General features: G+C 40.7%; 1 protein-coding gene across 1 annotated transcript; it reads left to right on the plus strand.

Moving 5' to 3' along the window:
- Positions 1–8,319: 8,319 nt before the first annotated feature.
- On the plus strand, positions 8,320–8,568 carry LOC147453235 (eukaryotic translation initiation factor 1A-like). Its single transcript, XM_086519119.1, has one exon. It carries the CDS (start codon positions 8,320–8,322, stop codon positions 8,566–8,568), a length of 249 nt encoding a protein of 82 aa, XP_086375245.1.
- Positions 8,569–23,242: the final 14,674 nt, after the last annotated feature.

Raw genomic sequence — 23,242 nt, forward strand, 5'->3', positions numbered from 1 at the left:
TCTTTACAATACTCCGAACCGAGAATAAATGATCATACAATCTTCTTACGAGCAAATACGAGAGAATCCAGCCGTAGCCTCGATCAAAGGAACAAATGAAGTGTACAAAGCATTAGAGAAAAAGAACAAAGATTTCGAGCTAGAGTTAAAGCTGGAGCAATCTCAGTGCAGAGACCTGGCTTCAATGCGGGTCCAGAGAGAAGAAGAGCTCCTGAAAGAAATAGCTAAGGTCAAAAGAGTTAACCAGCTCTTGAGATAAGGAAATCCAAAAACGTAGGAAGAGGCAGGCACTTCAGAGCAGTCGCAAATTGATATACCCTCAATGTCATTTGCTCAACTAGGGACACAATCCACAGCAGAGCTGAGTGGTAAGGAGGATTTTCAGATAAGCATTACAGATGCAGACACAGTTCCCATGGTCTAGCTATCAAAAGCTGAAGAAGATGCACTAAAAGAAAAAATCACACAAGAGGTGGATGAGCAGTGGAAGGCCGCGATGGATTGGGAAATGAGAGTTATTCACTCCGTCAACGTCACTCAACTCACTCCCAATCAGATCAATGCACAATGGAATCAGTAATCCCTGCCATACCCTCTCATAAAAGTGGAATTATTAGAGGTAAAAGAGAGGCTCTACAAAGACATGCAAGAAGAAGGCGCAGATAAAGACCATCCCAAGTGGAGCCTGAGCAGGTTGAACAAGAATCCGAGGTACTTGATTTTGTTCACAAGAGCACCTGCGGCCCTGCAAAGAGATCCCACTTTTTGTCCTGTACCAAGAGTAAGGACTTGGCAAGAGCATGAGGCACTAACAAAGAAGAGGCCAACCTGGCTGAATTACTCGAGATTTCCAGCTCTAGAAAAGAGATCGGCCACAGAGGATTATATGGTGAAAACCCTAACGGGCACTATGTCTTTCTTCAAGAGTCTACCGCATCTCTCTTGTGCAATGTTATATAAGATATGCCGAATGCTGCTCACCTGTATTGAAGTATTTCATGAGCTAGAGTAAGCACGCACCCTGTGGATGTTATTCCTTGAGGAAAATTAAAGGGTTATTCTATGATCTCAGTGGTCATCCTTCCCTCTATGGCTTCTACGCCTGGTGTATGTTCTTACCATCACATAATATATTGGCCTTTGAGGAAGATTTCTACACGAGATTATTCACTTGGCGAATGAAGATATTTGCACCAGTGATCAGCAACCTCGCATCCAGGTTTGTAGGCTACTCAGCGGTGGACCTGAAGAGCAGAGTAACCATACAGTCTCTGTAAGTGCCAAATAAAGAAAGAAAAATAAGATACCAAAAGGAACTAAATGTGCTTAAAGTCCGACTTGCCAGCCGCCAGCCCGAAGACTATTTCAGCTCATGAAGCTGTGTCAAAGGACGACACAGGTGAGGAGGGGGAAAATGTTAGCAGCAAGCTAACATGCATACCATTTTTCGGAGTTCTCTTTGTATAGCAGTTATTTCTTTGATAAATCGAGAATATTGTAACTCCAATTTTCTCAGATAAACTCTGTAATTAATAAGCCGGGGCTACAAGCTTCCAGATTGTATGAGCCTGTCATTACCCATCTTTGGTAGAACTCTAGATTATTAGTTTTGACCACCCAAAAACCTTGGCTAAGGTTAAAAGTCAATTTTTGTAAGTTCTTTATAAGTTTTGGATAATGAAATACATAGCATGAGCTAACGACACTCACTCCTCTCCTTTTCGTGCTTCCTACTCCCTCCCCGGTTGTCACATTGTAAGCGTGTTTGTTGCATTGCGACCGCATGTAAGAGCTCTATGCTTTGACGCAAGTAGTTCACAGTATTCGTAGCTTTTAGCGTCGCCGACCCACGGCCTAATTTCATCATAACTAAGAATTTACACTTTCAAATTAGAAACTAAGCATAGGCGGGGTATTGGGACATCATTGCTAAGCATTTAGATGCATTCTGGGTCAAAAAAGACTAGGCTAAAAATCCACTACTATTAATAAGCGCGATTTTGAAAGCTGACCTAAAGTGAGGCTTGAGACCATAAGCATGTGTGCTTAGGTCTTATAAACATTTCCTAGAAGTTTCATTACGTTTGGATGTCATTTGATGTAACGGATGTGATTTGTTTGCCGATGAGCGATTGGCTTTTGGTGATTTCGGTCACTTGAGTATAGCTTAAGTTAGATGCGAGTTGTTAGTTGTTTCCCGAGAGATTGACAACCTCTTGTAGCCTCTATGCACTAGTTGAGTCAGATTCGTCCCATGGATTGATAAATTAACCGTGGTTCTCACTAATACTGCAATAAGATAGGATGGTGAGGTTGGACATGAGTCCCACATATATACACTATTTACAGTCATTGGGAAGATATTATCAATGAATTTTCCCTTGATGATGAATTATAAGGGCATTATTAGGTAATTTTGTAAAAAATCACATGCTAACATCGAACTTTTTCCTCCCTCTTCAAACATTGCCCTTAATTACTTAGTGCCCTTCCATCCGTCCTAGATGGCGTACTCCATGATGACTATGTGCATGGGTTAAACAATTGTGTCTTATGCATAGCCGTGGTTGGCTCTACCATGCTTTCAAGATCAATGCAATTCAAACCACCATGCTGTGCAAGAGGTGGGTCTTGAGTAATTAATTCAAGGGTTTCTGATGTTGATGCTTTCTGATGCTGTCTTCCAAAAAGCAAATCTTGTAGCTTGTGTGCTCTTTGTTTGATTGTACCATCAAGATGCATCAGCACGCTGATTACCTAAGGTGTTGGTAGCACTTTTGACTTTTGTCCATCTTTTTATCGCCATTGGTAGGTTGGTTTGCTTTGGTGTGGAATGGTGTGGTGGAGTCTTTTGAGACTTAACGCTCCATTGCTTGATTTGTTTTACTGTTTGTGGAGAAGATGAGTGCTCCTTTTTCTGCCAAATCCATTTCAAGTTAGGTTCCTTTCTCGGAGATGCTCCTCGCTGACCCTGGAACCTTCTTTGGTTTTGTCGGTGATGTTTTGGACACCCAGGTTTGAATCGGCTTGTCCTTAAGCTGTTCTTTTGGCACCCAGATTTGCCTAACTCCTTGCATGCTACTTGTAGCATTTGGTTGTTGAGAGGATGGAGAAGATTGATTACTTTGGGGTTTGGTCTACTGATTGCTTTCTTTCCATTCCTCCTTGCTTAGTGAAATTGGAGCAATGATTTGCCCGCCTTTAGGTGATAGCTTGAGATGATTTGTATCCCAATCTGGTATTGCTTTGTATGTTCACATCCAAAAAATTCAAAGAATCATTATCTCATTCATGTGTTCATCTGGTAAGCATACAAACTGATGAGCACATGAAATCCATGTACTATCATGTTCAAGTTGACTACTCCCAATGTTGGTGTTGGGTTCTTGTTGCATCCTTTGATTGTCGCTATTCCTACTGTCAATGCTTGACTTGTTGCTTTTCTGTACGTGGAATAACTAGCTGCATTTACTCTAGCTCCTGTGCCGACCAAAGCATTGGTGCTATGATTGTTGAGTTGTACTTCGATGCGCAGGTTCATTCCGTCTAACCAGTCATCATCTGTCATCTTTAGGCAATTCCCATTGCCAGTCATCTATTTCCAGAGTGTTGATGGGAGTCGATATCTATTGGTGCTATGATTGTTGAGCTGTACTTCGATGCGCAGGTTCATTCCGTCTAACCAGTCATCATCTGTCATCTTTAGGCAATTCCCATTGCCAGTCATCTATTTCCAGAGTGTTGATGGGAGTCGATATCTATTGATTCCTGAAAGAAGCTTTCCGTTTGAGTATCCGATGCGGAACTTCCTCTAGGCCTTCATCAATAACCTACTGTTGTTTAATTCTCCTTTGCTTGGCTGCATGCATTCTTTCTAGCAATTCATTGGTTAGCGGTAAATTGTATTTATCTAAACAGCATCCACTAATCCAATTAGCCATTGGTTCACCATCTAGGGTGGACAACTTTATTGCTCCACTTGGAGATACATCTTCAATTGTAAACGGTCTGTTTTCCTTTTTCTTAAACTTTGGGAATGTGTTGCTTAAGGGAATATAATAAAACTAAGTCCCCTTTCTTGAAGTTTTTTGTTATTAGATGGGAATCAAAAATCTGTTTTTGTTTCTGCTTTTGTGCATAGATATGAGCTACAATAGTTAGCCTTTGCTCATCTGGATTTTCTAAATCTTCAAGTCTTTCTGACAATTCATGTCCAGTCCACTCAAGATCCTTAGTTACCCTTAGTGTCGGAAATAGATATTCTATTGGCATTATGGCATCAAGACCATAAACAAGGTTAAAGGGTGTAGCATTTAAAGTTGTTTTCAATGAAACTCGATAAGCCCATAGAGCTGTATGGAGATTCATTTCCCAGTCTGTCATTCTTGAACTAACCACTTTAGTCAGTACCAAGCTAAGAATTTTATTCGTATGATCAGCTTGTTCGTTTGCTTGTGGGTGATAGGGAGTTGATTTGATGACCATAAACTCATTAAGCAAATACACGATTACCTCATTGAGGAAATGAGTTCCCCTATCACTGACAATTTCTATTGGTAGTCATTCTTGGGTTTCTTTAGCCTCATTCTTTTGAGTTTCTTTAGCTTCATTCTTTTGAGTTTCTTTAGCCTCAGCTGACTTGGTCAACTAGTCCGTAGCTACAATGATCTATTGAGTTTGGGTTCTATAAGCAGGTGGCTATACCGGTCCAAAAAAATATATCCCCCATTTTGTGAAAGCTCTAGCCCCCATCATTGGTCTTAAGGGCATGCTATCTACACGTGTTGGCATTTTTTCTCATTGAAAAGCATGAGACATTCAAACATATTATTTGGCATCTGCAAAACGTGTTGGCCACCATATGCTTGCCATCAAGATTGCTCTTGTGGTGGTCTCACTAGAAAAGTGACCTCCAACTAATCCAGCATGTGCTTGTTCTATAACCGGAATATACTCATCTTCATTTGTACAAAGACGCAAATATTGATCTTTACCTCTCCGATACAATTGGTTTTCAAAAAGAGCATAGTCTCTTGCTTCAATTTCAATTACTCTTTGATGGTGTTTAGTCATATCCTCAGGAAATGTTCGGCTTGATAAGTAATTAACCAGATAATTTCTCCACTTAGGAACAGGTGACATTTGAAACAATTTTACATGATGTATGGTTGTCTGTTTTTGACATTGAGGACAATCCTTTACAAAATATTGAACATCACTCCTGATAGTCATCCAAAATACTCTAAGTCTCAAATTTTTTTGCATAGTTTGGTCTTCCGCCAAGTGAAGTCCTACTATGGTAATATGTGCTTGACTTAGGTATTGGTTTTTCTCCTCGGGATTAATGCATAAGAGCATTATTCCATCTTGATTTATTTTGTATAGCCTACCAGCTAGTAATTGATACATAGCCGATTGCTCGATTAATCCGATTGTAATAGGAAGTGGTATTTGTGAATCCACTTGAGCTATTGTCATTAATCATACCATGTTTTCCAACCATCGAGGTATCATTTCCATGGAGAAAAAATAGGTATCTGGTAGATCATCATCTACCCCTCTAGGTGATTCTCCTAAAATAATCCTTGACAAATGATCTACTCTTTGATGTGTAGTGTCATTTTTTATAACCATAGTGACATCAAAATCGAGAAGAATGATGAAGCATATCACTATTCTTCCTGTGCTGCGTGGCTTGTTGACCAAATAAAACAAAGCTTGGTGGTCTACAAAGAACAGAAACTTGTTGGCTAATAGGTAATGTCTATACTTTTTAACGACATAGATTATTCCTAACCCTTCTCTTTCGGTGGTAGTGTAATTATTTTCTACCATGTTCAGCTATCGGCTGCCATGTTCAATAGAAGTAGGAAAGTAAATTTTCCCGTCTCCTGGCTGAGCTAGTATACAACCTATAGCAAAACTGAAATCATCTACATGTATGTGGAATATCTTATTCGAATCTGGTGCTTTCAATATTGGAGCTGAGGTGAGAGATTTCTTAAGCTTCATGAAGGATTCTTCACATGCCTCGATCCATTCAAAGTGTGTAATCAAGCTATACATGGGTTTTGCAATTATAGCGTACATGTAAATGAACCATCTGTAATATCCACAACGCCCCATGAAGGCTTGAACCCCCTTGACTGTTTTTGGTCTAGGAAAATCGACAATGACATGAATTTTTTCAATATCAGTAGCTATGCCATTTTTAGACAATATGTTCAAGAATTTTTCCTTGTCTACCCATGAATGTCCACTTTTCAGGATTTAGGCAAATCCTATAAAGTCTACATTTTTTGAATGCCTTTTTGAGGTGTTCAAAATGATCAGCTCGAATTGATGAGTGTACGCATATATCGTCCATATACACTTCCAAGAATTACCTCAGATATTTTTTAAAATCATGGTTCATCAATCTTTGAAAGGTGGCTAGAGCGTTAGTTAGCCCAAAAGGCATAACCCGATAGGCAAAAATACCCCATTTCGTTGCAAAAGCAGGTTTATGCTGATCTTTTGGGTCAAGCAAAAGTTGATTGTATCCCGAAAAGCCATCTAAGAAATTGTAAGCTTCTTTTCTTGCTACTCGTTCTAAAACGTGCTCCATGATTGGAAGAGGAAAGTTGTCTCTCATGGTAGCTACATTCACTTTTTTGAGATTGACACACACTCATAATTTTCATTCTTCTTGGGTACTACCACAATTGGAGACACCTAATCTGTGTGTTTAATTTTATAAATGAATTAGACTTCCTTTAGTTTCTCAATTTCTTCTTTGATTTTCCTGAAAAATGTTTCATTATATGTGTATGGCCTTTGCCTATTGGTTTTGCATAATCTTTCATGGGTATGGTATGTTGACAAAATCCTATATCAACACCCTTGAGATCCTTGTAAGACCAAACGAAGATATCTCGGTATTCTTTTAGAAAACTTAGCGAAAGCTCTTCTTCTTCCTCTGTTTGGTCGTTTGCAGTGTAGGCAGGCATAGGTTCTTCCCCTGGTTCAGTCAAGTCTATCTTTTTCACATTCTTGGGCCCTTCATAGGACTCGCTTTGTTTTCGTAATTCCCAAACAAGTTGTTCGACTATGATTTTTCTATCTTGGAGAGTATAATTTTTGTAATGAGATGGAACACTCGTTACATCCTTACCATCCTCTTCTGTGGTTTCCATTTCGGTCGTATATATTTCTTTTAGAGCTTTTTTAAACTCTTGATATATCTTTTTCCACTCAAATCGTGTCATGATTAGCCCCTTGTCCTGTTTGTTTGGCTTTTCTTGAGTATCCTTCCTTGTTTTTCTTGATGTTTTTGACATTTTTGGATTTTTGTTTGAAGAATATCTACCAGTGAATTTGTCCTTTGACAGAATCATGTGTGTCTATCTCCATCAGGAATTGTGTTCTACTAGAGACTGATGGCATAGGTCATGTTTTCACGTTTCTGGTGTCTCTTTTTCATTTATATCAGTTTTGTCTTATCAATTTCTGGTTAGGAAAGTCAAAAAACTTTTTCTCCACTCCTTTCAAGAGTAGTTTATCTCTCGCATGTTCTTTTTCTGACCCCAAATCTTCTGAGGTAGCTTTGTGTCATTGTGTTCATCTAACTCATCTGTTGCATCGTAGTAGAGGTCTGAAAAGACTTGTTGAGTTTTCTTCAAGTCCTTGGGTTCCTCAATTTCATCTTCAATTTTGAGGGTTGAAATCATTTGGACGGAAATTATGTCGTAACCATCCTCATTGCAAAATTGAGTAGGCATAGACGTATTCAAAAATACATACATTGTCGCTAAAATTTGAGTCCACTCAAATGGCTCAAACAAATGCTCTGGAAATGGTTCAGGTACATAGGCTTCATTTGTGCAATCCTTTTCTAGAATACATTCTTCTCGCTACCTTGATTATCTAAGATTTACTTCGTGAAAGGAACAGGGTTAGCTATGGCATGTGGCCACATGTGATTGGGTTGCTAAATGAGGATGGAGAGAGAGAGAGAGAGAGAGAGAGAGAGAGAGAGAGAGAGAGAGAGAGAGAGAGAGTGAGAGAGTGAACAAAGCAACAACGCTGTTATACTCATGTCCTCGCATGCGCACGCACCTGCACCCACACCCACCCACCCACACACACACACACACACACACACACACACACACACACACACACACACACACACACACACACACACACACACACACACACACACACACACACACACACACAGGCAAGAATATGCACAAGTGCTCATAATGCTTGTCAATATTGGTCGTTGCAAGGCTGTGTATAGATGGTAGCCAAAGGCTTTGTCACATTGGAGGTAAGATGCAATATAAGAAGGTATGGATCGCTTCTGGAGACATTATTCTCATTGGGCTGCGTGACTATCGAGATGACAAGGCTGATATGATCCTCAAGTATCAACCTAATGAAGCTCATCTTCTTAAGACATATGGAGAGCTTCCTGACAATGTCTGCCTCAACGAAGGTATTGCAGGTGACATGGATGAAGAAGATGACGGTGCTACTGATGATTACTTGGATTTCGAAGATGAGGACATTGACAAGATCTGATCTGTGAGAATAGCATACTTTTGTGAGTGTTTTAAAGCCTGTTCCTATTAACTTGGGGGTTGTATCTAGGAGTTTCTGTCAAGACCTTGCATGCTATGGTTTTCTGCATGTTGGGGCTTTTACTAGAATCCTTGATGCGGTTGGAATATTGTTCCCACACACAAATATCACGGACGAGGGTTGCTCCTTTTGAATAGAGGTATTTTTTTGCATGTGCGTGTGTCAATCAGTAAGGCAGCAGCTGTGTAGGCGAAAATATTTCCTCAATGCAGGATCATCAGGCCACCTTGGTTCTAGAGGACCTGCACCTTGTTGCCATCAAGAAAATGCAGCACGAATGCCATGATGTAGGAGGCATTGCCACCTAGAACAGTGAGAATTGTGCCAGAGGTAGTGTCATGAGCTAATTGTCGCCTTCACCTATGACCATATTTCCGTCCGACCACGAGGAAGATAACCTTCAATGGCATCATGGAGTTCTCCATTCAAGACTACCCAATGCACATGATGTCTTTGCTATCCTCCAAGTACAAGAATTATCTCTTCTGCATCTGCTTCACCCCCCACATGCATCCCCCTCTAATCTGGCCCCCCCCCCCCCCCCCCCCCCCCCCTTGCTTCTCTCCCCCTATTTGTAGCATTTCCCGCAAGTGAACCTCAAGTTTTTCCTCCTCCCACGTCTTCATTGATGGTGGTGCCTTCCTATGCATCTCTCACCCGTCTCTACTCATGTGCCACCATGTCTGCATGTAAGCAGTGGCTTTCCGAATTCCCACGACCACTCCACCACTTACAATGAGTGTCGCAAGCATGTAAGTTGTTGCAATGGCATCGGCACCCCAGCTGAGCATGTCAACTCTATAGAAAAAAACGTCGCATCTACAACATGTCAATGACATATTCATTGTGTGGGAATAAAAAGCCAAGAGGCCTCCCACTATCAGAGGCACAGGGGAGCATTACATTGGTGATTGCATTAGTGTGTGTGTGTGTGTTACACAGAGAAAGAGGGAGAAGGTATAGAGATACACGCAAAGATAGGTGGGTAGGTGGTTGTATTGATTGATTATGTGAGTTACAAAAGGGTTATTTTTATAAGGCTAGATGATTGGATATGAAGAGGTGTTTGTGCCTCTTCGCTTCTTGAGGTGTACACCTAGATAATTATTGGACGTTCACACTCACATCCCTCCTCAACTGAATGCCGAGAGAGAGCCTATTGTGCTTGTGCCTATTTGGGTGTTGGTTGTGCTTTCTATTTTTGTGATTGCTTTGCAATCAATGCAACAGGGAAAATTACAGCTTGAACGTTTTTTCATGGTTCTAAAGCCGACGCATCCTTGGTCGATGAAAATGGAGAGGAGTTACCTCCATTGTGTACTCTGTACTCCCTGGATGCCCATCTACAGCAGGTTGATGTTGATCATGCTGACGCATACAATAATGGTGCACCTCTGATAGCTTTTGATGCTGCTCTTGCCTCCACTCTATTGCTGGTCTTCTTCCATGTAGCTCTCAAGAAAACAATGCTAATCCAAGCCTTCCTTGGTACTCCTCAATCTACTGCTACCAGCCAACTCAATTTCGGTCGAAGAGGGGAAGTTGGAAGAAGAAGTCGACCTCAACTTTGCTCATGCGAACTCGACTTCACAAATGATGCAGATTCCTGTGTGTGATTCAAAATGAAGCCACAAGAACAACCTCTTTTCATTCTCACACATCGGTGGAGCAGCACAAGGGTTCCTAATCAAGTTCAGGGGTCTAGCATCAAAAGCCATGGATGATCATCATTGCCTTCAACGAATGGAGGTGGTCATTATTATGATCAGCATATAATGGTACAACTTATGCGAAGTCCAAACTCAACAAAACCCCTACAGATCATATACCGAGATGGTTATATTGTGAATAACAATAGTGGTGCTTATATGTGTCGCTTGAATATGCTTACTGTTCGGAACAACTTGCACAACTGATTGCGGGATACACACAAAAGGAGCAGTTTTCAATGGATGGAAAGCAAGGGCCTATGATCTCTGGATGCAATCACCTATGTATGCATCTTGAAGGCATGTTGCTCTAAGCAAGATGTTGATGTGGGCACAAAAATTCACAATTGTATTGTTAATCAAATGCTATTGAACTGCCTTGGTCGATATGTATGCCAAGCATACACACAACAAGAGCAGGGCAAGAAAGCTCTACGTTCTCAACGGATGCAAAGTGAGGGCCTCAGATGAAATCACCTATATACACTTGTATCTTGAAGGCATGTGGCTCTACGCAGTATGCCGATATGGGCTTTAAAATTCACTGTAATATTTTTAGTCTTGGGTTGTTGCAAATAAATGTCGTGCTTCGCAACACCTTGCTTGATATGTATCCCAAATGTGGTGTACTCTAGAGAGCACATAATGTGCTTGAAGTGTTAGAGGACATTCTTGTCTCGAAAGCAAAGAATCTTGAAGGCATGTGGCTCTGCGCAAGATGATGATATGCGCATAATAATTCACAATCACAATGTTAGCTAGGGGCTGTTGGAAAATATGTCATGCTTGGCAATGCCTTGGTTGACATGTTTGCTAAATGTGGTGCACTTTAAAAATTTACTTCTCATATTGTTAGTCCATTGGTTGTTGCAACAAAGGTCCTGCTTGGCAGTGCCTTGGTTGATATGTATGCCAAATGTGGTGCAATTTAGAAATCACAAAAAGTGCTTGAGGAGCTTCCTCTCCAGAACATTGTCTCTTGGAGTGCATTGATTGCGGGATAAGCACAACAGGAGCAGGGCAAATAACTTTATCATGTTTTCAAGATGCTTTCAAGATTGTCTCCCGATGCAATCACATACATGTGCATCTTGATAGCATGTGTCTCTACACAAGATGCTGATATGGACATGAAAACTCACACTGATATTGTTAGTCAAGGGTTGTTGAAAAAGGTGTCGTGCTTGGCAATGCCTTGATTGACATGTTTGCTAAGTCTAGAGTGTGGACTCATGGAATGCACTGATTGCAAGATTTTCCCCATAAGGACAGGGCCAGAAAGATCTAGTCCGTTTTTGGCAGATGCGAAGCAATGGTCTCTCTCTTGATTGCACAATTTTCTCCCCAAGGACAATGCCAGAAATCTAGATCTAGGTTGTTTTCAACATATGTGAAGCGAGGGCTCTTGAAGAAAGATATCGTGTGTAGGGTCTCTTGGAGAAAGCTGTAGTGCTTGGTCGTGATTTGATGGATATGTATGTCAAATGGGGTGCCCCAAAGACTGTGAGTTTGTGTTTGTGCATGCCTGTGAGATTACAGACAGACAATTCCATAGATTCAATCTACCCTAAGACCACAAACATCAAAACTAGTGCAGGTAATGGTAGGGATGATAGAAAAAATGAATGTGACACTCTACATGGTGGTAAAAGGAACAATGCAAGGAAGGTCAAGCCACCATTCCATCCAAGATTTTTCTTTGACGGAGACAACAATATCAAAGGTAAACTTATATTCCATGTTTTGATTTCCTTATGTGATCCCAAAAGTTCTTAGATTATATCATGTATACATTAAACCAATGAATTTATATCATTTTTATTAAAAAGATTTTAGATGAAGGTGATAGAGACTTGTTATGCCCAAGGGAAGGACACATAGACAATACACCATAGTATGGCAATGTGGAATGATACATGTCTTCATAAAACACTGGTAATGAGTTCTTCCTTGTACATCTGTAATATTTTTACTAAGAAAGTCCCTCTAACACTGAAGGAGAAGCATAAGTCCCCCTTCAACACTTGAGAGGATAAAAGCGGTGGGGGAAGGGCACGGTCCCTACGGTATTATTATAAATGTGGAGAACAGTGCCAACTCCACACCATACATACATATGGTTTGTTTTTTTTTGGGCACAAGCATCGTAAATGCACAAAATTCCTCTCTCTCCATATTTATTATAATGTGCAGATTTTCACCTCCATACATCTTTTAATGCAAAATATCATTTGTGATGTGAGGCCATAGAACTTTTGGGGGCGAAAGGTTCTAAGAGAGATTCTATGGAGCCATCAGCACAAGCTATTCCATGAAGTAAAATCCACATCACTCTCACTTTTTTTAATTATTACCATCTGCACAGTGCATCAATCAAGGCAAACTAGTTTTAAACTCCCATTTTTTGAAGCTCCACGCATCCAAATAGGAGTGTCTTTGTTTAACGAGGATGGAAGCTTAGTTTTAGCCAAAGAGACCAAATCAAACTCTTGTATGGTTGTTTTCTAGACATCTCTATAAGTGTGATCTTTTAGATTTACCCTTGTTATAGATCCCACTTGCTTCAAGTACAGATAATTGTTTCCCCAATCTTGGATAAGTTGTATGTGTCGCATGAAAGGTCTTTCCAATATGATTTTGTAATTGAGTTTTGTCCCAAAGTCTACTATGGCACAAGTGTGTTGATATTCAATCCCACAGGAATTGACTATCACTTTCTCAAGCATCCCTAATGGTCTCTCAATGTGTCCGTTAGCCAATTGCAATTTCATTTGAGTTTGTCTAATGGCTGGTTGTCCCTAGGATTCCCATACGACTTTTGTGGCTATGGCTATGCCTGACCCACTATCCAGTATTGTCATGCTTTCAATGTCATTATATTTCATTGGAAGGGTGGTGTTTCCTTCTTCCACTTTGTAATATTCTCCACCTTTATTCATTAGAACAGATTGAGTCTCTTTGTTGTCCATTTCATTTTTTAATTTTCCCAATTTTTTTGAGATTAGCCCTGTTATCCCCACCTTCTCTAGGGCTTTTTGTAGATCATTCCATAAATATGGTCTGAGTTTTAACAGTTCTCCCAAGATAAGAGTGCATTGGATGGGTGTAAACATGATTGAATGAATGTTTCTACTTCTAGGGTCTGTTCAGGTCTTTTCACTTGAGTGGTCTTACACAAGATGGATTCATCTTTGTTATCTCCCAAGTAAGAAAGTAATGTTTTCAAGGTCAATGTTTTGACATTCCTGAAGCTTCCGATCCGCAATCCCCGTACAAGTATGGTACATCCATGTTCTTATCAGAAGGTAGGTTGTCCAACCAAACTTCCTCTATAGAAGCTGACTTTAAAGTTAGGCTCTGATCATTGATCTCTCTAACTTTTTCTCATAAGTGTCCTGGCCAGTCTTCCTCTACGAACAAAATTCCATCTAAGGCATCTTCGTTGTCCTGGTGCTATGAGTTTTGGTTCTTTTGTTTCAAGGTGGGGTTCTACCATCGCTTAGGATTTTTCTTTAGTGTCTCTTACCACAAGCTCCTCAGGTTTTGCGAAACTTTCAAGTGTGGGTTTTTGTTTTTCTAGCATTTTTTGCGTGATTCTTACCAAATTTTGATAAGCTTCAAGCTTAGCTGCTTCCATGTCTAGAGAAGGCTAGCTTTTCCAATTGTTTTCCATGTTTTGGCCTGATTTAAGTCCTGCTTGGTAGGCTTTCAAGGCTGCATTAATAGGCTCAAAAATTTTATCAACCAAAATGGATCCTCCAAATTTCACGATTGTTTCCTTGATTTTACTTCCAGTTTATTTCATCTTTTCCTAGAATAGTTTTTTTGCTTTCTCCTCGATTTCAACCCGTTGTCTTTGTTTTCTCATCTCATATCTTTTGCTTTTGCTTCTTTTGATCCCTTGAGAGGAAACTTTTATATATTTTGATTCATCAGAGGATTTGTGTTTCTTTTTCTTAGCGTGGGCTCTAGTGATAACCTTGATTGGAACAATCGGCTCACTCTCAGATGAGATACTAGGTATCACTTGGATTACATTTATTTTTGTTTTACCCTTGTTTAAAGGATTTTTAGGACAATCTTTCGAAAAGTGTCCTCTCTTTTTGCAGCATTGTATGAAATAGGCTTCAACTGGATTGACGTTTTTGTGAGGCTCTGGACATTCATTTTTCCAATGATCATCTACAGCACAATTGTGACAGCTTCTCGTTCTTCGCTTAATCAGGGGTCTTATATGGGAGGTCTGATTCCTTGATTAGCTACATAGTTCATTGGTGCGAGCTCTGATGGAGCATAAGTCACGGTTTCTTCCATTGGTGGTGGATGTGAATTATACCAATCTCCTTCTACCATTACTGTAGATGGACTAGGCTCCACATAGGGTGTAGCAGGCACTAATTCTTGCTCATCTATGACTCCTTCGCAGTGCATGTACTTTACACGCACTAGATTGTGTCCTGGATACGGAGGTTGTTGACCCAACACAGGTTGAGTTCTTTCCATACCCATCAATTGTCTTTGATCTTAGACCATATTAGGCTGATATCTGTATATGGGTTGTCCTTGCGGCCTTATAGGCACGTACTGAACATTCCCATCATACTTTGGTCAGAAGTAGCACTCGTGGGTCTCGTGGTTGGTCCATTTATCCTCGATTGCACACCATTTTTGTGGCCTAACTGGTTGTGCCTGTTGAGGTATCCCTTGTCCTGGTCCCCTCATAGGTGCTTTTTACATGTTGTTCATCATGTCGTTCATCCTGTTGAGCATATCTTTTATGGTTGAAAGTGGTGCTGCAACAGTCGATCTTACTTGTGCTGGTTTAGTGGATGATGTTTTTTCGCTTTGGTTATCCTTAGGGACATCTTCTTTGTTGAAAATATCACAATTGTCTCCTAAGTCAATAGCATCTGACACACACTCCTCTAGGGTTGTATGCTTCTTACTATAGAGTATAGCATGAAGTTCTTTGTTTAGCAGTCCCTCTAAAAACAAAGAATTTGTTAATCCATCAATCGCAGTAAAGTTACGTCAGTAACAAATATATGATTGATGAAGAAAAATATAATTGAGAAGTTTTAAATTATGAGAAAAATCAAAAGCAAAAAGTAAAATTTTGATTTTCAAACATATTCGCAGTCTGAGACGATAACCCAAAATTGGTGCAGAATTTAGAGAAACTTTCTTCTGCAAAGTTATAGACCACATCGATTCCAATCCCCATCGCGGGTAGTTTCTTCTGCAAAGTTGTAGAACACATCGATTCCGGTCTCTCATGCGGGTAGTTTCTGCAAAATCGTTTTCAATAAGCAGAAAAATAAAAAACAAAAAACGGAAATTGCTTTTTAGGTATGTACGCAGTCCGCGAACGATAACTCAAAATCGGTGCAGAATTTGAAAACACTTTCTTCTGCAAAGTTGTAGACCACATCGATTCCAATCTTTTTTGTGGGTAGTTTCTGCAAAATCGTTTTCAATAAGCACAAAAATCAAAAACAAAAAGCGAAAATTGTTTTTCAGGTATGTACGCAGTCCGCGAACGATAACTCAAAATCGGTGCAGAATTTGAAAACACTTTCTTCTGCAAAGTTGTAGACCACATCGATTCCGGTCTATTGCACGAGTAGTTTCTGCAAAATCGTTTTCAATTAGCAAAAAAATCAAAAACAAAAAGCGGAAGTTGCTTTTCAGGTATGTACGCAGTCCGCGAACAATAACTCAAAATCGGTGCAGAATTTGAAAAAACTTCCTTCTGTAAAGTTGTAGACCACATTGATTCCGGTCTTTTTGGCGGGTAGTTTTTGCAAAATCGTTTCTAATTAGCAGAAAAATCAAAAACAAAACGCGGAAGCTGTTTTTCAGGTATGTACGCAGTCCGCGAACGATAACTCAAAATCGGTGCAGAATTTGAAGAAACTTTCTTCTGCAAAGTTGTAGACCACATCGATTTCGATCCCTTCAACGGGTAGTTTCTACAAAATCATTTTTGATCAGGAAAAAAAAATCAAAAACAAAAACGTACTGCTCTGATACCATGTTGAGAGAGAAGGAGAGAACACAGAAGTAGAACCGCAAAGTGTGTAGAATACACACATGAGATGATGTATATATAGAGGGGACCTCGGTGCCATATATAGAGAAGCCATATATTGAGTAGCTTCACATATAAGCTCAACATCTTCCACTTTATCATTTTCCTCTTTCACACACACTTCTCCACTCATCATCCCCACCTCTCTCACCACTCCTCTCTGCACCCTACTCACCTTCTCCTCAACCTTGAAGAATAAGAGAAACCATGGTGAACTCATACCTCCCACACACAATTCCATTCCAAAATTGACCACCTAGTCTCATTTTTCCTCCTCCAAATTACCCATATCTATCAAAAAAACCACAAAATTCAGCCTCTTCTCTTAAAAGACAGCATCATGGTGGTTGATTACTCAGCTTCAATTACCTTGTCTCTCAAGGAAGGTCAAGAGTGGAGAAAAAATGTACCGTCAAATCTAGTGGACCGTCAACAAGCGTCAAAATTGGCCCTACTCAAGACACTTGGAGCATCAACCTTGTAAGAAATCCACCTTTTCTTACCTCTTAAGAGTTTTTCTTCCTTATTTGTATCCTACATGGATACTCCCATTGTAAATATCCAATTCCATTTGTAAATTAATACTAACTCTACTAGCACTAACCCACTATGAAAAGTCCTATCACCTCCATTTCTCTCCTCTCTCTTTCCCCACCAACTTCTTGATAATTCCAAGCAAAAGAAATTAGATAAATTGCTGAAAATCTAACCCAACCATGGTTAGAGGAGTAACCCTAGCCTTCAAAATTGCTATAAAAGGAGGGTGTAGCTAGCACAAAAAAGGGGGGAGAAGAAAGAGCACTATGCTATAGCTTGAGAAGCCAAGCTCAACCTCTTGAGAAGGAGCTCTTGAGTGGAATCTCATTGGCATTAGGCATATGTATGTGTTGTATTAGGGGTGATTAGCAAGGGAACTCTATGCCATTGTAAGAGAGAGTGATCATTAAATTGAGAGTAGGAAATCTATCATTTCTCCTACTAGTGTAAGCCCAACATTTGCTGAATCAAGGAGGGTGAATTTGGACTAAGCATGGATACCTTGTCTCCCTTCCAACGTGAAGTCTTGGACAATAATGATGTGTAAGTGTCTTGGTGTTTATTTAAGTTCTTGATAGCTTGTCTTCGGGTATTGTTATCAATTTAGCCATAAATCCCACATGCTGTAAGAGGGCGACAGGGTGGAGAGGACTCCCCTGGCCTTAAGACAGTGATTGGGGTGGCTTTTTCTTGTGATGTGTTGTGGTGTAATTTACTCAGGCTATATTGAACAAATACTAATCTCACTTTGATTGGTCATGACAGATTTGTAAGAAGGCATTAGTGCAACAAGCACCCCCTTCCCCCTTCTCTCTCTTTCTTACATATATATATTTATGTTTTCTTGATCATTAACGATACACTTCAAAGCAGCCCGAGCACCGTCTCTCTCTCTCTCTCTCTCTCTCTCTCTCTCTCTCTCTCTCTCTCTCTCTCGTGTTTTAGTGTGTGAGAGTGTTCCATTGGTGTTAGGGTTAGTGTAAATTCCTTGCTTGTTTGTGGGTTGCTCTAACGATTCTCCTCTTTTGCATCCTAGTTCGCTCTTAAACTAGGTGGTGCCCCTTGTGTAGTTGGGATTTGGCTAGGGGTTTGTTGTTTTGGTTTGTGTTGTGTTGTGCCCCAGCCCCATTGAGCAGCACGGGAGCCTTGAAGGGTGTCTAGAGGTTTCTCTTGTTGTTGCCCGCCCCGGACCGCTTCACTAACACAGACCACATGCTAACTAGCATACCATTAGGACACCCATCATGCTGTTGAGCATACTAGGTGTTAACTAGAATAAATTATGTTAATTAGCATACATCTTGTGCTCACTAGCTAACTCTGTATTCTAGGTAGAACACAAGGCATGCATACTCCATATGCTAACAAGCATACCCAACCCAACTGCTAGTTCTAACTAGCATAATCCCTATCTTAAATAGCATACCCATCATGCTAGTGAGCATACTAGTTGCTAACTAGTATGCTAGTTTCTAACTAGCATAAGTGGTGTTAACTTGCATACCTTTTATGCTGACCACTAACTCTGTATGATATTTAGAACTGAAGGCCTTCTCACTAGCATACTCTGTATGCTACCTAGCAAACTCCATATGCTAACTAGCATAATCACTTTCTATAAGACAACGTACTTATCATACAATTGAGCGTACTAGGTATGTATCTAGCATACTAGGTATGTTAACTAGCATACCAGGTATGTTAACTAGCATACCAAGTATGTTAATTAGCATACATATTGTGTTAACCAACTAGAGTTGTATGCTATTTAGGACCCAAGGCATGCTAACTAGCATACTCCATATGCTAACTAACACATTCCATATGCTAACTAGCAGAGTCCATATGCTAACTAGCATAGTCTATATGCTAACTAGCATACTCCGTATGCTAACTGTCATACTCACTATGCTAACTAGTATTCACATTAGGACACCCATCATGCTATTGATCATACTAGGTGCTAACTAGCACAAATGATGTTAATTAGCATACATCTTGTGCTGACTAGCTAACTTTATATGCTAGGTAGAATACAAGGCCTGCTAACTAACATACTCCTTATGCCAACGAGCATACTCCATATGCTAACTAGCATACCCAGCCCAGCTGCTAGTTCTAACTAGCATAACCCTTGTCTTAAATAACATAGCCATCATGTTAGTGAGCATACTAGGTGTTAACTAGCATATGTGGTGTTAACTTGCATACCTTTTGTGTTGAGTGACTAACTTTGTATGCTATTTAGAACTGAAGGCCTGCTAACTAGCATACTCCGTATGCTACCTAGCAAACTCCATATGCTAACTAGCATAATCACTTTCTATTAGACAACGTACTTATCATGCAATTGAGCATACTAGGTATGTTAACTAGCATACCAGGTATGTTAATTAGCATACATATTGTGTTAACCAACTAGCTATGTATGCTATTTAGAACCCAATACATGCTAACTAGCATAGTCAATATGCTAACCAACATAGTCCATATGCTAACTAGTAAAAGTATACAGATCATTATGCTATTGATCAGCATATACAAGTTACTAAGCACTAGAGATGCAATGCATAAGACACATAAGTTATGGTACAAGTATTTGATTGATCACCTAAGGATCGTCTAGGAGATGCACATGGTGTTCTATGTACCTTTTCCTCCCCATCCTATTTCGACAAACATCCTTCTTGTTTGGTGAAACGCAAGTCTCCACTTTCCAAAATGTGTAGACCGATTCCTTAATTTCATCTATGATAGGGCTGATGGGGGCTTTTCACAAGCCAAGCTCCCATACCCCTCTTCTCTCGTCCCCACCCCATGAAAACCCCCTCTTAGGGAGGGAGTGATAAAAGGCATTGGAAAAAGTAAGAAAAAAAAAAGTATGATTATGTAAATATATAAGAAAGGTAAAATAGGCCACCTCATGCCTGCGGGGTAGCCCATCCCCACCTTGCCTCCTTTTTCTTCATTGTTGCCCCGCAGGGTGTCCCTTTTCCTCTCCTCCACTCAAAAGGTCAACCCCTCTCTCTTCCCCTTGTCCTTTCTCATTTCTCTCTCCCCTCAAGCTACCCCACCTCTCACCAATAATGCATTATAACTCACCAATAATGCACCTTAACTCACATGCAACTTACCCTATCTTCCAAAATAGTATACCCCACCCCCTCTTTCTCTCTCCTATCATATCCCATGACCCAAATACCCCCCCCTCTCTCTCTAAAGGGCGCCATGTCCCTTGTCTTGTAGCTAAATAACCTCCCCCACACTCACACACACTCAGTTTCACTGAAAAAGGTACCCACAGACCCATCCCAACCCGGTGGTTACCTGATTTTTCTTGTGTTCACACACATCTACACACAGATTCACCTCTGAACACACTCCCCTCTCTCCCCTCTTGTAATTACTTTATTCTCCATGTCACCTCTCACTTTTTTTCATCAACCCATCTCTCTCTCATGAGACTGCTGTTCTGGCACATATACACACAGCCAGACAAGTGGGGCCCACAGTCACATGGCCTATGTAGATAATTATTTCTTCATTTCTAAATTCTAGAATTTCTCCCCCCTCCTCCCCTATATAAAGAGGGGTCACCATCACACTAAGGACACACACCATCACCAAAGAGTACACTATGCACTGTGTGTGCCTAGTGCACACACCCACACCCACACCATCACCATCATTGCAATCACCATGCTCGTCTTGAGCATGACCTCTACACCCTTGGGCTATGGAAGATGAAGGGAAACTAAATGAAGGATGATGGCCATAACCCTCGTGCGAGTCTTCTTCATCAACTCCCACCTATCCGCCATGTGCTCTACAACGCTCTCCCTTCTCATTCCCCTACCCTATGCTCCCCATTTCATCGCCTTATTCTCTAAATAAAGCTTGAGGTTTTGTGAGTATGTTTTCTTGCAATGTTTTGCCCATGTGAGGTGTGCGGAATCGCCACCTAGTCTTGTGTTTGGAGTGAGCTTGTGTATGTATGAAGGGTGTGCGGATTCGCCATCCTTTTGTGGTGCCTAAGTACTAAGCCGCTATACCCCCTCCCTCACTCTCTCTCTCTCTCTCTCACTTGATCTCATTCCCTTTCCTCTTCATCATTACTCCCAAGCATCCATCTCTCTTGGATGAAAAAATTGTTATGGTGGTGTGTTGTTTGCATCCTAGCCGCTGAAGCTAGGTGGTGCCCCCTATTTGCTTTACCATGACAGGCTCGAGGTGCGCCATTCGGTGCCCGGTGTTTTAGAGGCCGTCGGGGTTCGGGGTTCGCTTTGCTCCCGTCAGGGCTATGGCGGTGTTTCTCGTGACATGCAACCAATGAAAACAATCGACCATCAACATCAAGCTTCGCCGTCGTGATCTCGCCTTGTGCAAGGTCTGACGATTGACATTTAGGACCCTGGCAATTTTTGCAATAGGCATGTTTTCCTTTGAATTCAACATCATCTGCAATGCTGCATTCTTCAAAAAGCAACTCCTCATTGGAACCTACCTGCTTGATGGTAGCCAGTGTGCTGCGGACATTGCAGACAATTGCAGTCTGTAGAGCAACCTCCTCCTCAAAAGACTCATCATGGATCGCCCAAACATGCGTATGTTGAGCAACAAGATTTCAAATTTCCCACTTTTCTTCTGTACTAAAACCTTTAGTCCTACTCTTGAAAGCTCTCACAATCTCTGAGGAGATTTTATTTTTCTCCTCATCATTGAGGGCATGATGTTGCCGCTCAAATTTCATTTGTTTATGCTCCCGTTGTTTCCTCTTTCTTACTCTCTCATATTACCTGATTACAGAAAGAGCTGGATCTTGGGAGTTGTAATTCATTGCCTGTACTGGCTCTCTTCTGCCTTTTCCTGAGAACTGTAGACGTGCATAATATGTTACTTACTTAAAATCACTTAAATGTATAGCTATCAAAACTTGATGTTGTAATACACACATACTACAAAAAAATGCCCTCACAAAACTATAGATGTGACCAACAAAATCAATGACTTCATTTGGAGTGGGTGGGCTACACATAAGATTTTCTTACCATCACATTACAGTACGGATCCATTTCCATCATTGGAGCTAGTGGCAATAATATTGGCTACTGGTTCTCCATTTTTGTAGGTCTATGTCAGAATGAGAGAAAGAGCTCAACTTTGACAAGTCATCTCTCAGGCAGGATTCTCGGTGCAAAAATGAAAGAGAGAGAGAGAGAGAGAGAGAGAGAGAGAGAGAGAGAGAGAGAGAGAGAGAGAGAGAGAGAGAGAGCAAGACTCAGCAAACCACCTGCTAGTGTGTGTGTGTGTGTGTGTGTGTGTGTGTGAGAGAGAGAGAGAGAGAGAGAGAGAGAGAGAGAGAGAGAGAGAGAGAGAGAGAGAGAGCAAGACTCAGCAAACCACCTGCTAGTGTGTGTGTGTGTGTGTGTGTGTGTGTGTGTGTGGGTGAGAGAGAGAGAGAGAGAGAGAGTCTCCCACATCGTCTTCAGTAAACTAAAAACAGAAGCACATGAGGAGGGAAAGTAATTTTTTAATGGAACTTTTGAAATTCAAAGGACTTGCCCATCCTTTTTTAGTATATTCTAACAAGCACAAGTAACTAGCATTGTCCGAGACAGCATATTCAATGACACGTTAACATGCTATTACCCTTTTACGTTTGTCTAGTGAGGTGCTTTCATGGACCTTGACCTCTTTCCATGCTCCCTCCTCGGAGACTAGTTAATCATATCCCATGTCATGATTACCCATGTTTGGTCTTGCTTGGTGATTGAAGCCATAAACATAGCACATTGAGCTTCTCCATGTGCTACACGGTGGAGTATCCCAATACTTCCTCGCCCCTTGTGTCTAGCAATAGACCTACATTTAGCTCACTGCTAGGGTACTATATCCTTGGTGCCAAAGGAATATTTTTATGGGTCTTACAAACTTCATCTAATTACATTGTGCTATTTTTAGGAGAGGCCCAATGAAAGAAGTATACGGGATCAGAAATGCATTTATCACCTTTACTCTATTATGGGGTTGAAGGAGCATATATTTCTACATTCGTATCTTGCTCCTAATTTGCTCCATGGACCACTAGAACTATTGTTTGTGAGATGTTCCTACCCCTAGCGAGTCTCCAAGGTGGTAGACTGCCTTTCCTTTTGAAACAAACTCTCCTCACCATTTGAAAGGGTTAAAAGAGTTGTTTTTTTATAAGGAAATCACTTTTTAATTTTCAACATTGCACTTAGATCTAGAGGCTATGGAAAATTCCTAGCCAATACAT

Source organism: Adiantum capillus-veneris, chromosome 8, assembly GCF_014529385.1.
Source record: "Adiantum capillus-veneris isolate H3 chromosome 8, ASM1452938v2, whole genome shotgun sequence".
NCBI classification, from domain to species: Eukaryota; Viridiplantae; Streptophyta; class Polypodiopsida; order Polypodiales; family Pteridaceae; genus Adiantum; species Adiantum capillus-veneris.

Bases quoted from the DNA above. Each gene is read 5' to 3' on its own strand.
- LOC147453235 (XM_086519119.1), top strand. From the start codon at position 8,320: ATGCAATATAAGAAGGTATGGATCGCTTCTGGAGACATTATTCTCATT.